The sequence below is a fragment of the Colius striatus genome, chromosome 7 (assembly GCF_028858725.1).
Source record: "Colius striatus isolate bColStr4 chromosome 7, bColStr4.1.hap1, whole genome shotgun sequence".
Classification (NCBI taxonomy): Eukaryota; Metazoa; Chordata; class Aves; order Coliiformes; family Coliidae; genus Colius; species Colius striatus.
The window spans coordinates 15,297,523-15,312,686 of NC_084765.1; the positions used below are offsets into that span (position 1 = coordinate 15,297,523).

Genomic DNA, 15,164 nt, shown 5'->3' on the forward strand with positions numbered 1-15,164 from the left:
GGGGATCTGGCACGGCACAGTTGCTAGTGAAATGTCTTAATTTGTCTTGGTGTGTTTCTCTTGAAAACGCATCACCAGGCAACTCTTAACTCCTGTTTTGTAATACCCACACAGCTGAAGCCTATCATTTTTTTTTCCAGTGTGGAAAAGATGAGCTGCTCAGCCCTGTGCAGTGCTGAAGTTCAGCCTCATAAAAACTGACTTTCACCTTTTAGCCATTCTCCTTGCCACTTCCTTTTCATAGCAGAGATAATGGGAGTGTTTAATGCTAACTAACTCTTGTCTTTCTGTGATAAATTGCTGGGATCTTTATTGGAAAGCATTGTATGGTTGCTCTTAGTGCCGTGATAAAGAAAGTGCTGGGAATTGGCTGCATTATGTCTGTCTTCCTTTCAGCCATGGCCAGTCTGGACACTGAGGACCTGATCTTCCTTCTGTGCCAGGCCTCAGCTTGTGTTTGAGAAGCAGGGTCTTTTGTTTGTTTAAAGTCACCTTTTGACATGGAGCTGCTGAAAGTCATTGTGATCTATATATCTATAGACTGGGATCTGCAGGTGCCCTTTGTTCTCCAGATCCTCCCTTGTGCTCTCCTCCCTCTGTTGTGGCAGTGCTGGAGCTGGCAATGACATTGTTGTGTTGGTGTGCTACGTGGTTAATGCTTTGCTTACCCTCTTCAGCAGGCAACTCCCAGCTCTCTGGGCAGGGAGGCTTTTAACACCACCCCTTCCTCGCACACCACCCCCCCCCCGCCCCTCCTTTGTAATACCAGTTGTTGATGCATGTAGGAAGAAGAATTTGTAGCCCAGCAAAATTGTTTTGTTTCAGTTTGGGAATTTTTGCTGGTATTTTTTCTATCCAGTGACCAAAAAAAGGGCAACTGTCAGTATAGGTAATCTTTAAAGTGATGAGAAGAGTCCTCTTTGTGAATTCCCTGGCTTTCAGATTTGTTGTCTTTTGTCAAAAGCCATATTGTTAGATTTGTTGCTCTTGACATCTTGGATTCTCTAGGGCTTTAGCTTATGCTGATAACTCACATAAACAGTTTCTGTCTGTCTTATGCCTGGCACGCGTGCAGCTGCATCTGGTAGTGGGACAGTTGTATGAGTAGCAGAGTAATCACTAGCAAAAATATTAGGATAGTATTATTTGAACAGGTAGGAGGAGATCAGCAAAGACAAATGCATGTTTAAATTGGTTTGACTTGTGTGTGTTCACTTGCATGCATAAAGCTCCCTTCTTCTGAATCTAAGGAAAATGCCAGTGCAAAGGGTTTATTCTGTCTCCTTGTTTTCACCAGATAAGCCACTCATAGACTAGGAGAGAAGGAAGAGCTAAAGCTGAGCACAGAAAGGTTTTTGACTTCAGAACTGAGGCTGGGAGTGGGTTTCATGTGAGTGCTGCCTCAGCCTGTGTGCACTTTGAGTCCTTTGGACGCATTTAACACAGCATAAATTCCACCCTAAATGCTCTTTGTAGGTTGTCTAGTTTCCTTCCTCCCACAGAGATTTTTAATTAAAAATCTAGGACCAAAATAACTGCAGTGCCATCTTTTAACTATTGTTGAAAGGAGAGCTTGATGCACTTGTCTCTGAGAAACAGTGAAGTTTATGCAAAAGTACACAGTATATTAATTTCCTGTAGAATTTCAGGGAAAGTGCCTGTATCAGGTGGATGCTGAATTTTAACCACTGTGCAGCAGTGGTATACCACAGCTCCCAAAAGTTTGAAATGCTAAATAGGGGGTATATAGGGATGTCTTAAAAATAGATGCACTTCCTTAAAATTTATTTAGTCTTGTTTGTTCAGACCTCCTTGTAAAGGCCCCTGAGGTTTACAGAGCCTGTCTGACAGGAGGAACAAGAACGTAGAGGAGTGGAAAATTCAGCATGTTTGGACCACCATGGGATGTGGACATTTCTCCATCACTTTGCTGTTCTTCAGAAGCAGATGGGCCAGATCGACTATAATTTAGTGGGCTTAGGATCAGAACCATTGAGTGGAAAAATAGTTTGTGCTTGTACAGGATGTCAGTCAGAATTATGCTTCTAATCTAAAATTCTTGGCATTTAGGATTGTCTATTTTATTCTTTGTGAGCATATATTTGGGACAGTGGATGCTCATGACAAATAGTCTGGAACTGATTCTGGAAAATCTTTGTGAAATTGCACAGCACTTGTTTTCTCTCTTGTAATATGGTTTGCAAACATCCTTTCCTGACATTGCTTTTGCCTGACTGCCATATTGAAGTTCCCTTTTGAGTCTGAAAATGGCTCAAGAGGACTTGAGATAGAAGTCTCATTTTGTTTTACTTTGTTATAAGGGAACAATAGTTCACAAACAAGGAAATAATGTCAGAAGGACACTATCAAGCATGAAAGTCAGTTCTTAAAATTAGCTTGGTATTTCATAGTAATTGTGTGGTGGGAGTGTAGCCCCAAGGCACAGTCTTTTCTAGATTTAATTATATAAAGGCAGAGGTGGATATCATAGAAAGCCATCAGTGAGGCTTACAGTCATCTGGGTTTTTTTAAAATGTCATTAAATCTTGAAGAAGTATCCTTCCATTAAAAGGGAATATGATCTCATTATGTGATTTAGATAGCAGTATGAGGCTGTAATGATGCTCTTTAATAGGTTCTTTTTAAAGAAAAATACCAGGGCAAGAACATACATTGAAGTCTGCTTGCAACTGACGTAACTGTACACCTGTCCAGAGCAACGAGTTCTTATCATGGATTTAAATGTCTGACAGCTTTAGCTAAAGCAACTGAGTTTCTCATCTGCATTTTCATGTACCTGACACCATGTTTCCCTCACTACTCTGGGCTTATCTCCAATCCTGTCACCCCCTGTGAAGCCCTCCTGCAAGCAGTGGGGATGGCAGGTACCATGCAGGGCCAGGCTCCCTCTTCCTGAGGCCAGGCATGGTGACTCCATCAGGGTGGCCCTTTCCCAAGCCTAGGGTCTCTAGCCCCTAAGATACCACTGGAAAGAATGTGTTATTAAAAGCTATTCTCTTAGGTAATCAGTTATGGTATAAAAGGATTGTATGGTGGATCATTGGAGGGTGTTACTAACAATTAGCATGCATGAAAACTTCAGGGCCTGGGGGGCTGTGGGATATCTGTTCCCAGAGCAGCATATGTACTGAGTTATGAATAACTACTGGAAAGCTCAATGTGTCAAAGATGGACATGATTTACCTTCATGCAACTTATTAATACCATTCATGGGACTAAGAGACTTGTTCCCTGGAATGCTCAGGCCTGGAGAGACCATGCTCATGGTGTGCCTCGAAGGAAAAATGTCACTAATGGATGAGCTGTCAATATTAACTGCAATATAAAAGAAGAAGAGTACTTCAGGTGCTTGATGTATCCTGAACAGGTGTGATTTACCTTTGGTCATCTTCAGTTGAATATATTAGAACATATGATTAAAAGCCTGAAGAGGATTTAAGGAAAACACCTAACCTTCCTTCATAGATTGATGCTTCAAAAAAATACCTTTGCATGAGCTTTACTCAGTACAGATCCTTCAGAAATCAGAGCCTAAAGGAGATTTTGCAAAGTATGATTTACTGAAAATAAAGTGAGGGACCAAGGCAAAGGTCTGGTGGAAAGGTGCTTGCTCCTGTCTTTCACTAGGTGCTGGGGACTTTCTCATACTTTGAGTAGTATGGGTAAACCCTTCATTTCTGCACTCATCTGCTGTTACAGGGAAATAATTAATGTTGATGTACTAGTCGTAATTACAGCAAATGAGGTGTGATCTATGCAGTTAGCAAGGGGAAAGACCAGAGAAATTAATGTCAGGAGAAGCCCCTCAGTGCTACTGGGAGATTAAATGTGCTTTCTTAGATTAATAGCCTTCTGCATAACAATCAATTTAAAGGGCAGAGGAGATGGATGTAAAAGTCATTCAGCATTCATTTCAGTGACCCACTCAATATTCTTAGTTGGAAGAAATCACTGGTATAATGTTTACAGAGTAAACTGCAAGTGTTTTGAGACAGAAAAGTACATGAGGATTGTGTGTTTATTGCAGTGCCCATTTCTATGCCATAAGCTTGCAGTGATCCTTTTCCCAACGTAGCTTTAGTGATGGGTTGGTATTTGCTCACAAGAGATGTTTATCCAAACCAGAGATGATCCTGAAGATGGGGTTTTCCTACATGTTGAATAGAATATTTTGCCCTTTATGACCCTACCTTCAAATTTTAGTCCTGAGTTAAATAGGGATCACCAAAACAAATGATCTGGGGTATTTTTTTTTCCGTAGTGTAGACATTCAGTGCCTGGCTTTGCCTGTAGTTGTTCTGTTTGTGGTCTTTGTACATAATGCTCACCGTAGAGAGAGATTAATAGTGAGCACATTATGTGTATAAGTGCTGCTGGTGTGCCTAAAGCTGCAAATGTTCTGGTGTATACAAAGGAAACGTTAATCAAGACATTTTACAGAGAATTAAGAGAGGAAAAAGTTTTGTGTCCTCATAACTACATAGTTTTCACTGCCCAGTGCAGGAAAAGGCAGACAGAGAAGCAGAAGGTAATAGAAAGAGGTTGATGTTCTGTTCTCAGAGAGAGCAAAAGCAGATTCTCTGGAGGTGGCTGTCATAGGCAGTATCCACAAAAACAGCACAAGAGAGGCAGCTTTAAGGACTCTGCAGGGCATGTAAGCTTTGAGTTAGGTTGTAGGGATGACCTAGGCATTCTCCTGGGCTTGCTGAAACAGCTGAGAGAAATCCTTCCTATTGTACATCATCTTAATAAAGCTGTAGTGTTAGCTTTCCACAACTTGGTTCTTTTGTTGCAGACGGATGTCTTCAGCAGCTGGCATTATTTGATTTTTCCAGCCTGGACCCATCATCAAGCTGAGTAATATGGCATGTGGCAGAGAGTATGGCAATCTTTAAAATCAGAGCACTCTTACAGTACCATTTCAGTGTATTTATCTGGAGCACATAAAGGACTGAAATAGTGGGGCTCCATCAAGCTGCTGGGGATGGCTTGGGATCCAGCAGAGCAGGGCATGGTCTAGGAGGGACATAACAGGGACCACAACAGTCATCATCAGAGAAGTAGCTGAGCCAAATAATGGTGGGGAAGAACTAACTTACTGTGATGCTTCATTGCTTCAGGTTCCAGCTAAAAACATGACAACTGAAAACATTCTATGTCAGCTATGATATGTGTGTTTTGATGTGTCTTTAGCCACAAAAACATGGTTTAGGTACAGAAAAAGAATTACTGATGCAGGCACTTTTCACTGTATCAGGTTTTATTTAACTATTAGTAGGGGCTTGGTTGTCCAATTACTTGTCCTCTTAGAAAGAGGTATTTTAGGAATAGCTTCCAGAAACAGATTTCACAGACTTTCTGAATTGATTATAATTCTTCAGCTTTTGTAAGCCACCAGTGCACCAGTGAACTAATAATTTACCTGCCTTGAGGATCTGTGCTGCTGGTTTTCCTTGTGAATACTTAGGACTGTAGTCACTAGAAATGTATCTGCTAACAATTTGCCTTTTCTTTTCATTCATGAAATTTTTATCTCCTCATGGTTAATTGAATCAGGAAATGTCAGTATCTTTAGATTTAATTTTCCTTATTGGTACAGATTCTGGGGCGAGTGACTGCTGTGAATACAAAATATGGTTTAATTTGATTTCTGGGAAATATTCAGTGACCAGGAAAAGAGAAGGTTGTTTGAAACAAGCTTTGAATAGATTAAGAGCTCTCCCCACCACCCCTCCCTCCCAAACTAGCACAGCCTTGTTGACTCTACGAAACCCCTAATTAACTATTTATAGAGATGTGCATATTCCCAATCTATTTTAAAATGCTGGAAACGAGAGTAAGCAAACCAACCTACCCACCAGTTTGGAGAGGGTAGAGGCAGCATAATGTCTGCACAATGTTTAGGTGTGTGGTAATTATATATTGGGAACTCACAAAATTTAAAGATGGGGACAGGAATATTCCATCTCCAAAAGCCTCCAGCCCAATGCTGAAAGCTGCCACTGTCTTCCCAGAAAGCACAACAAGCCCCAAATGCAGAGCAGCCATGTGAAAGGCATCTGCACCAACTCTGATCCTCTGTAAATCTGCCTTGACCCCAAATGAGTCCAGTGCCAGAAGAGGAGAGTGCTGGCAGTTCCTATTTGCTGCAATAGCAGCCAGGAGGTTTATTGTTAAAATAACTTTTGTTCCTCCCCCACTGCTCTTTCATTGACTCTTCATGAAGCTGCCTGGGAGTGAAAGTCCCATGAGTCACTTACACCCCTTTGACTTCTGTTTTGTGGGGATCTGATACAGACTTTTCATCTGCTGTGTTTTTTGGTCATAAAAGACAAAATGGTCTCAATGACCAGGTTAGCAAAGAGTTTATTTCCTGCTGCTGAATTATTTATTCCTTTTTAAGCTCTGGTGAACATCCCACATTTAGTAGCCCATTACCTCTGAGAGAGCTGTCAATGCAAGAGGGGCAATCCCAAAAAATTACTGTGTTTAGTGGCTCTGTCAGTGCTCTCTGTATTACTTTTCCTTCATTTTTATGATAGAAGGCCAGAAGTGATGTGAGCTGCAAACTTAAGGGCACTTTAGTCTACCAAGACTAATGATCAGATAAATTCAAGCAAGAGATAAAGAGCTTTCACCAAGATGTTTGCTTCCTGAGAGAGCCTATGGATTCTGCGTTGGTTGGCACCTTCAAATCAAGACATGATGATTTTGTAGGACAACTCTCCATCTCATCTGCTAGACTTGGGGGAATACAGGAACAGTGAGTGAAATTTGTTGCCTTGTGTTACATAAGTGGTTTGGTAACATAATGGCACTTTTTGACCTTCTGCAATTCTGGCCCTTTTTTTTTTTTTTACTTTCTTTCTGTTCCCAAAGCCCCTGCAGAACTGGTTTCCATGAAGCATCTGCCATGTTCTGAAGCAACCTGCAAAATACTGATTTAAAAGTAGATTTGGAGTTCAGAAAAAAAATGTTGTCTTCAAATCAGCTGTGAAAGATTCGAGGCTCAAAAGCACTCATGTCTAAAATTGTGTCTTCCATGGATGCTCATTTCTTATTGAATATTTCATCACCAGTGAATTTTTGCATGTTTTTTTTGGATAATCACACTTTAATGGTATAAACGTAAATTTAGCACAAGGCTGTATTCTCGGAACCCATCACACCCTCCTACCTGACACAGGTGATTTTTCTGTTGTCTCCAGTTACAGGACAAGGGATAATGGGCATAAGCTTGGAACACAAAAAGTACCACTTAAACATAAAGAAAAACTTTTTTACTGTGAGGGTGAGGGAGCCCTAGCACAGGCTGCCCAGGGAGGTTGGGGAGGTTTTCAAAACCCACCTGGATGTGTTCCTGTGTGACCTGATCTAGGTGGTCCTGATTTAGCAGGGGAGTTGGACTAGATGATCCCTAAAGGTCCCTTCCAACTCCCACCATTCTGTGATTCTGGACAGAATTATTTGGGTGTTTAAAGAGCCCTGTTGTGTGTGAAACACTGAACACACCTTCCATCTTCCTGTTACATCCCTTTGGAAAATTGCCCTGGCACCTGCTGTTCAACATTCCCCTTCAACTCTCACAGTCTTTGTGTGATTTGAAACCAGCTTAGGCAGGCAGACCCTCCTGGACATATGTAACACGTAGCTCTCTAAGTGAACTAATGAAGCTTCATTTCCTACAGATTTGTGGCTTATGTGGGATTCACTGATGTTTGGTAATAGCTGGTAACACTGCCTTTCTTCCAGAGGACAACAATGCAATTTTCCTCCCTTGTTTAGCCATTGATTTTCATGTAGCTTTAAAGAAGACAGTATTTTTTAATTTTCTAATGCCTGTCAAATTTCCTTTACTTTTGCCAATGATACAAAAGGCATTGAGAGGGAATTGGGATAAAACAGGGTACATACAGATGCAGGCACACACACAGGTGTTTTTTGGAAACTAAGGTTAATATTCCAAGTGCATTATAGAATCTTAATAGAGTGAACTACATTGTCTTCCACTAGGGAAAAAAGTGTCTAATGTATTAAAAAAACCCTCAAAATACAAAATAAGTCCTTTTCTGTGATTTTGTGCCTCATTTTCCCTGCATAACAAGATAAAATCTTGTAGACTGAGTCTGTCCATCTCAGCCTTTCTCTGAAAAAATGTCACGGTAATTTCAGGTGTTGTAATCTCAGGGAATGAACTGCAGAACAACAATTCACTCTTACTCAGGATAAAGGAAAAGTAAGTTGAACTGCACACGCACCATATAGTACACTGAATGAGAGGTTCTGCCGCTGTCAGCTTCTAGTTGGAGTGAAGCCTGTGAAAATTTGGATGGCATAAGAGCCTGTCTGGGTGAGGGTCAGATATAAGAAGGATCTGTATCTGTGAGCTGGAGCAATGCAACATTAGATGATACTTGAAAAACAGGCTGGAGTGTTAGTGACACAGCGTGTTGCATGGTTGTGTATGTGTGGCTGACAGACACATCGCTGCTGCTGCTTCTCAGGGAGCTTCAGTCACTGGAGGTCTTCTGCCAAAAAGAACTCATTTAAGAGGAACTTAATTAAATTGATCTTTGTGTTCAAAAAGAGATGAGCTGCTGCCAGACGTTAAATTAAAATATGTAAGAGAAGAGCCAGACCAAATTACAGACCTGAGATCAAGTCTTTTTCCTTTGTTACTGCCCAGTGACTGTTCCCAGTTGAACAAGGCATCCAGATTTCTTGCTGTCAGGCCTGTGGGTTAAATACATGTGGTAATGAGAGCACACCAGCACAATGTTTCTGTCAATTATCCTGTGGTTGGATAATGATAAATAGTAGTTGAGGAAAACATTTGCGCATCAGTCTTTCTGCATAGTAAATATGGCAGCAGTTGCAAGAAGCCGTATGCTGGTATGTCCAGTCCAGTGTACAGCCTGCTCTTGCTCTGCTCTCTGGAGGGGTTCTACCACGGACATCAGTGTCAGCTGGCTGGCATTTCTCCACTGACATGGCTCTCAGCATTACTGAGGTAAAATGATGCTGAATGCTGCCTTTTTGTTACCCTGCAAAGAAGAGTCACTGCCAGGAGAGCAAGTTGTAAGGGCTGGATAGGCAGATGGTTTATGTTTGTAACTTTTCTCCAGATTACTTTCCCCCGGGACCTGGGGTTTCTGAACAGCTTCCTGCATGACTGGCTTGGCCTCACTGGGTCACTGCTTTTTGGGGAGAGCATCCCACAGATCTTTTTTGCTTCATGCCACTTACAAGCAGTTCCAGAGGCAGAGAGTTTAGATGGCCTTTCTGGGAACAAGGACAGAAAATAGCTCAGTGTTAGCATTCCAAACCCAGCTATTTTAACCTGAATTATTTTTAAATATTTTGCTTTCAGACACATAACTAGCTGCATTTTCCTCCTCTCTCTCTTTACTTTTTTTAAAGTTAATTTTCATCTTCCCACATGGCTGTATGCAATCAAGAGTATATGTGAAAACAAAAAAGGGTCATTTATAGGGATGAGCAGGGCAGGTGGAGGGACAGAGCTCAGGTAAAACACAGGAGGGGAGATTCTCACGCTGGAATATGTTCATGGCATTCCCCCATGTGGTCTCTCGGCTGAGCTCCAAGAGGCTACTGAGGGTTCCCCATTAAATTGGGTTGTTTGTGCCAGTGCAAGCACTGCGATAGTGCTGGGAGCAGGAGGGGCAGGGCAGGATTTCGTAGCCTGTAATCAGCCCATTTTCTAACTGGTGCCACATGGGTCACCTTACAACCATATTGGTCCTGCCCTCCTGAACTGCACTGCAACTGCACCCTTTCCCCTCTGCTTCCCCAGTAGCCTAAAAGAGAGGGGAAAACTTGGAGGCTTTTCTCAATAAATGCATATTGTCCTAAAGGGTTTTTCTTACCATAGTAACTGTCCCCTGAAGAAGCAGCAGGTCCCGTGGTCTCTACTGTCCACCCAAAGGCTGGACTAACACTCTTACCACTAGCAAGAGCTCTGCCTCTGGCTGCACATGGAGAGAGAGTAAAGCTTGTATCTCAGGAAGGAGACAGTCATAATATCTGTAATGATTAAGAAAGAACTGCTTGTTAGATGAGTATAAAAGAAACCTTTAATTCCAGCCAGGATAGTGTAATGCATTAGCCAAGTGGTAGTAAAAACCACAGTACCACCAGAATCTTGTACAGGGATGCAGGCAGGCTTTGAGGGGGACAAATGCTGTTCTTTACCCTGACAAAGCAGCAAGATTTATCTTATTGATCAAACTGAAAGATTGATCTAAATGCCATATTAAAGAAAACCAAAGTTATTTACATGTGCTGTAATTGGAAACTAGGTCAGGAGTGACACTGGTGTTCTCTCTATGTACTGCTCTCTGCAGCCAGTGCAGCTGGTCTTAGCTCAGACTAAATGTTGATTTTTGCAGAGATGGTGTAACTCTGCTAATGCCAGTGGAGTTACACTTATGAAAGAGACTCCAAAACCTTAAAAAATAAGAAAAAAAGGAGATAGTTCTAGCCATGGCACACTGGATAGACCCAGCAAGTAGCTATTATCTTAGATAGATCCTTGTAGGTAGGGGGGTATTATATTGCCTGGATTCACCAAAGAGCAGTGTCCCGCAGCTTCCCTGCAGTTTGCAAACAGTGAGAGTCAGCAAATCAGTAATTGTAGCTTCGAACTAATATAGTTTCCTTTTTTTTTTCTGCATAGCCTTCTGGTACTCTATTAAAATATCTGGCACGCTGCATAGGATTAGGCAGCTTCGAAGCAGCAGAGTCATCTGGGTGTGAAACTTTGATTTCCTGTGTCTTGAAATGAACTGTTATTTCTGTGTTTCCTTTTCAGAAAACCCCCACAGCTCATGCCATGAAGGAGGAGAACTTTCTTCGTCGCAGGTTCTCCCTCTGTCCGGCCTCGTCCACCCCACAGAAGGTCGATCCTCGCAAGCTGACACGCAATCTGTTCTTTGGGGCTGACAATGACATCTACCCGCTCAGCCCAGGTTGGTTTCTGATGTGTCAGTGCATCAAGTAGCATGTCTCAGGTGCTTGACTGTGAGTAGATATTTTAGTATGCAGCCATGAAACAAAGAGAAATGAGTTGATGTGAAAGAGTGGAAAGCCCTCTCAACACAGGTATTCCTGGATCCCAGATAGTGCTGCTTTTATCATGCTGTTGGCATTAAGTAGGACCAGAGGAGTCAGAGTTGGGGTTCATAACTGTTTGAAAACTGCATGGCCTCACATTTAAAAAATGATTAATGTTTTCTGGTGCTTCCGCTTTGAGGCACTTGATGTATTTCACTCTGAATTTTGGGCTCATTTAAGATTTACTGGCCTCATTTGCAGATGTTTAATGGCAGATTTCCCTGTTCAGATTTAAAGCCCGGGATGGATATTACAAGAACAGACTTTCTGTTGTTAGTGTTCTGTAAATATCTACAGGCACTACAAGCATGAGGAATCTTGACAGGCTGCAGTGAATGGCAGACTGGCTTTAAGCATTCTCTTTGCATCCTTTTGACTTTGAATTTCCTAGCACCCATTTTGAAGGGAATAGACCTGATTTTATTGTTTCAGAATTTGTTGCTCACAATAAACAACAGTTTTTCCTTGATTGCAGTCTGAAAACAATGCTTATGTTCTGGTCTGTAAACAAGTCCTTCAGGGAACAGTTACAGGTTTGCAGAGCTGTGATTTGCAGCTGTCATGTCAGTGCTGTATAATCAAACCCCAGAGCACCTTCGTGAGCTCTCAAAACACTGATATCTAGAGATAGAATATAGCATCTGTCAAAAGGTTTCAGCGTTCATATAGGTGTAAAACCTGACAGACTCTCTGGGCTTTGCAGATGTAGAGGTCTGGGTTTCCTGAGCTAATTGCCTTAAAGTGGAAAGATTTCAAGGGCCTCTGATTTTGCAGGTATTTCTAATTGTGAATGTCTGCTTCAAGGCAATGGGCAGCCTATTTTCAGCAGTGCTGACTAATCCTGACTGTCACTGAGGTCACTGGAAGCTTTAACAATGTTTTGGTAATCAAATTGAAAACAGCTTAAAATGGGATACTTAAAATGTCATACATTTCAAACTTGTAAGGATTTCTGAGCAGCTCACTACCTGGAAGTACAGTCCACACAATTGTGTGGTAAGTAAATAACTGTTTCACTTCTGCTGTCCTTGGGAGCTGAAGGGCTGATTTCTCAGGCTGTAGTCACTTCCCCCTGCTTTGAGGAGATGGAAGGCCGTAGCTTAGGGTTTCATTGTTCTTCAGTTCTTAACAGGACTTTCAGTGCTGAAACAGTTACTGGGTACCTCACAGAGACCTTTCAGAAACATGGGAAAGTTGAGGGCTTCAGTGTGAGGAGGTTACTAGAAGAGTTTGTCTCTCCCTCATCTTCTCCAATCACCTTGTTTCTCCTTGGTTCCTGCTGGCAGCCAGACCAAGCAGCCTTTGCTGGGCTCAGCAGAACAACTGCCTTGAGCCATGCTGGAGCTTTTGTTCTGCTGCACAGTTCTCCTGAGTAACGTCCAGCACTGGTGTCAGCGAGGATGGTAGCCCTCTCTATTGCAAAGGAAGAGCATAGATCAGAGAGTTTTTAAAGGAGAGGCTGTCCCTTTTAAACAAACAGAAGTTACTGCCTCAGCCGGGAGATTTCTTGCAGAGAGTCTGGGCTTTTGTCTATCTTTACATTTTTTCACTCGTTTCATTTCTTTCCTGGTACCCAAAGAACTGCCTCATCTCTTTGTTTTCCTCACTTTTCCTATAAGAACTAGCTGTTCTTTCACTCTTCTACTGCTGCTTCTGCCTCATTTTCCACTGGGCCTTGTGTGCTTCCCCTCCCCCTTTCTCCTTTCCCTCTGAAGGGTGCTGCTGGCACCACTGATAAGCCACAGGTCTATGTCCATAAGCTGCATCCAATATTTCTCTGTCCCTCATTTTTCTCTGTCATTTTATATGAGCTTTCAGTTTTTGAGGCTGTTCTAGCAGTCTGTGTTTTGCTGCCTGACCTCTGCAGATTTCCTTTAGGAGGACACCGGGCTAATCATGTTGAGTGGATACTGTGGGCAGCAAAGCGCAGTGATTTCCTAACAGGAATTTGGTGTGTTGTGAGGTGGCTGGAGCTGCAAGACTCACAGCACCAGCACCTAGGATTAGCCCTCCAACAGTGAAGGTGTGCAAGTAAATAATTTGGTGAGAAGGAAGTGACAGACTTCACACCTCAGGCAAGCTATGCTATGAAGATTCAGTTCAGTGAGAGGATTTTTTTTGAAGGAAACATATGGGAAATGCAGAGGGCACAATCTGAAATAACACTTTGGACTTTTTACCTCTTGCTTGCATATAAAAATGCTAACAATTCTGGTAACTAAAAGAAATTTAAGGAAGACATTTTCATTTTATAAGAAACTAAAAGACTAGAGAGTCGTGAATTCATGTTCCTTGCCCATGTCTCTCTTTCACTTGACAGTAAGGAGAGAGAATCTTTATCTGTTCTTCCAGACGGTAAGAAATATATTTGGGGAGTAGCTAAAAGAACTTTTAGAGAATCTCTCTGACTAGGCTATTTAAATTTTTAAACAAATATTTAGATTAGCTGTCTATATCCTAAGAGATGTACTTTAATGATTATGGGACTTTGACTGTGCTAGATGCACAACTGAATTTCAGTCTGGTGTACACATTGGACTGATATTTACAGCAGTAATGGGTTTCATTCACAACAGTTTTGCCACACATCAGAGCCTGTGTTTCCTTTTGGAGTTATCCAGATATTTCATCAGAAAACCTATAAAGTTATAGTTCATGCTCTGTAGAGCTAATCACAAATTCCTCAGTAACCGAGTAATTTTGCTTCCCATTACCACTGATCAGTCATGCTTGCTGTATTATTCTTTATGAAGTGGAGAGGCAAATGAACCTGTAAGATTGATGCTCAGCAGAAAATCAAAGAAAAGGAATAGTTACTGTTCTAGAAAGGAACTAAGTATTTATTTTTCCTGTGCATGACAGTAGTGGGATAAAGGAAGTTATTAGTAACTCTATGCTGTAACTGCATGACTGGAGTGTTGGCAGTTTTCTTCACAACGTGGTGAAGGCTGTTTCCATAAGCACTGCTGATTCTGTTCCCAAAATCTTTTTCATTGTTTGGTGCTTCTGTGCTGCTTTTTGAAAGACCCTTCTTTGCCTGTTCTGCTAGCAGCCAAGACTTCAAGTCAGGAGATTGATCTCTATTTCTGTTGTGGGCATTATGTTTTCTTGATCAGGGAGATAAGAACTTCAGCTTCTATGGCCAGTTAATATTTAGTTTCTTTTATGTTTTCATGTGGTTTCTTTTTTGTTTTCTTGAGGCAGCCATGTCTGTTGTGCTCTGGGTAGGACTCTCACTTTTGAGCTTTCTGTACACTTAATTATGTACACAGGTTTTCAATAAATTTTCACATTGTATCAGTCAAGTTTGCTTTCCAAACAAGGGCTATCCCTCTGCACAGCTGAAGCAGACAGCAAAGATAGCTCTCCTTCAAAAAGCAGCCTTTCCCTCACAAGTGCCAATAGTTTGGCACAAGAAACCAATGTATGCTGCTCCAAAAACTTGTCTACGAATCCTTGTAAATGGTATGGTAAGAGTTAACAGTTGCCTGTTCCCATTTTTCATAATACTGTGGGAGCAGGATGGTCCAGAATCTCAGGAACAAAAAAAATCTCAATTGTTCAGGTGCAAACCCTTGTAACTGTATTACTGAGAAAAGACAGAAATCTCCTAACGTCCAGGCTTTTTGTATGGAGACCAGCATGGAGTTAAGATTTATACAGAAATGAGACATAATAAAGAGTGGCTGTGAGTTCTGTTAATGCTAATGACACCATTGCCTCGGAGCAGGCAGCAGCTGATTCCCATTAACTTCACTTGAACTTTCAGACCATGTGTTACTTTCCCATACATACACAGAAAAGTTTTCATGGGAAACAAGTGCGGCAGCTACATGGCTCTGTGAGTTTATTCCAACTTCCTCTGCTTATGTCAGGGTGAGAGGGGACTATGGAGAGGAAAATGCCATCAGAGAAGGAAAAAGTATGGAGACACGAATCCTAATCCACGCCCAGCAGCGCTTATGGCCATCTCACTCATCATGGTAACACAGCAGGACTGTCAAATATCT

The 15,164-nt window shown here is 41.8% G+C and overlaps 1 protein-coding gene across 7 annotated transcripts in view; it reads left to right on the top strand.

The window, feature by feature from the left end:
- OSBPL5 (oxysterol binding protein like 5) overlaps positions 1-15,164 on the top strand; it is a 136,001-nt gene that overhangs the window by 63,128 nt on the left and 57,709 nt on the right. For all 7 annotated transcript variants that reach the window (XM_061999490.1, XM_061999497.1, XM_061999493.1 and 4 more), the window contains exon 2: positions 10,853-11,009. In XM_061999490.1, coding sequence (XP_061855474.1) covers positions 10,874-11,009 — 136 coding nt within the window. In that variant the 5' untranslated portion in view covers positions 10,853-10,873. The remainder of the gene's footprint in view (positions 1-10,852; positions 11,010-15,164) is intronic.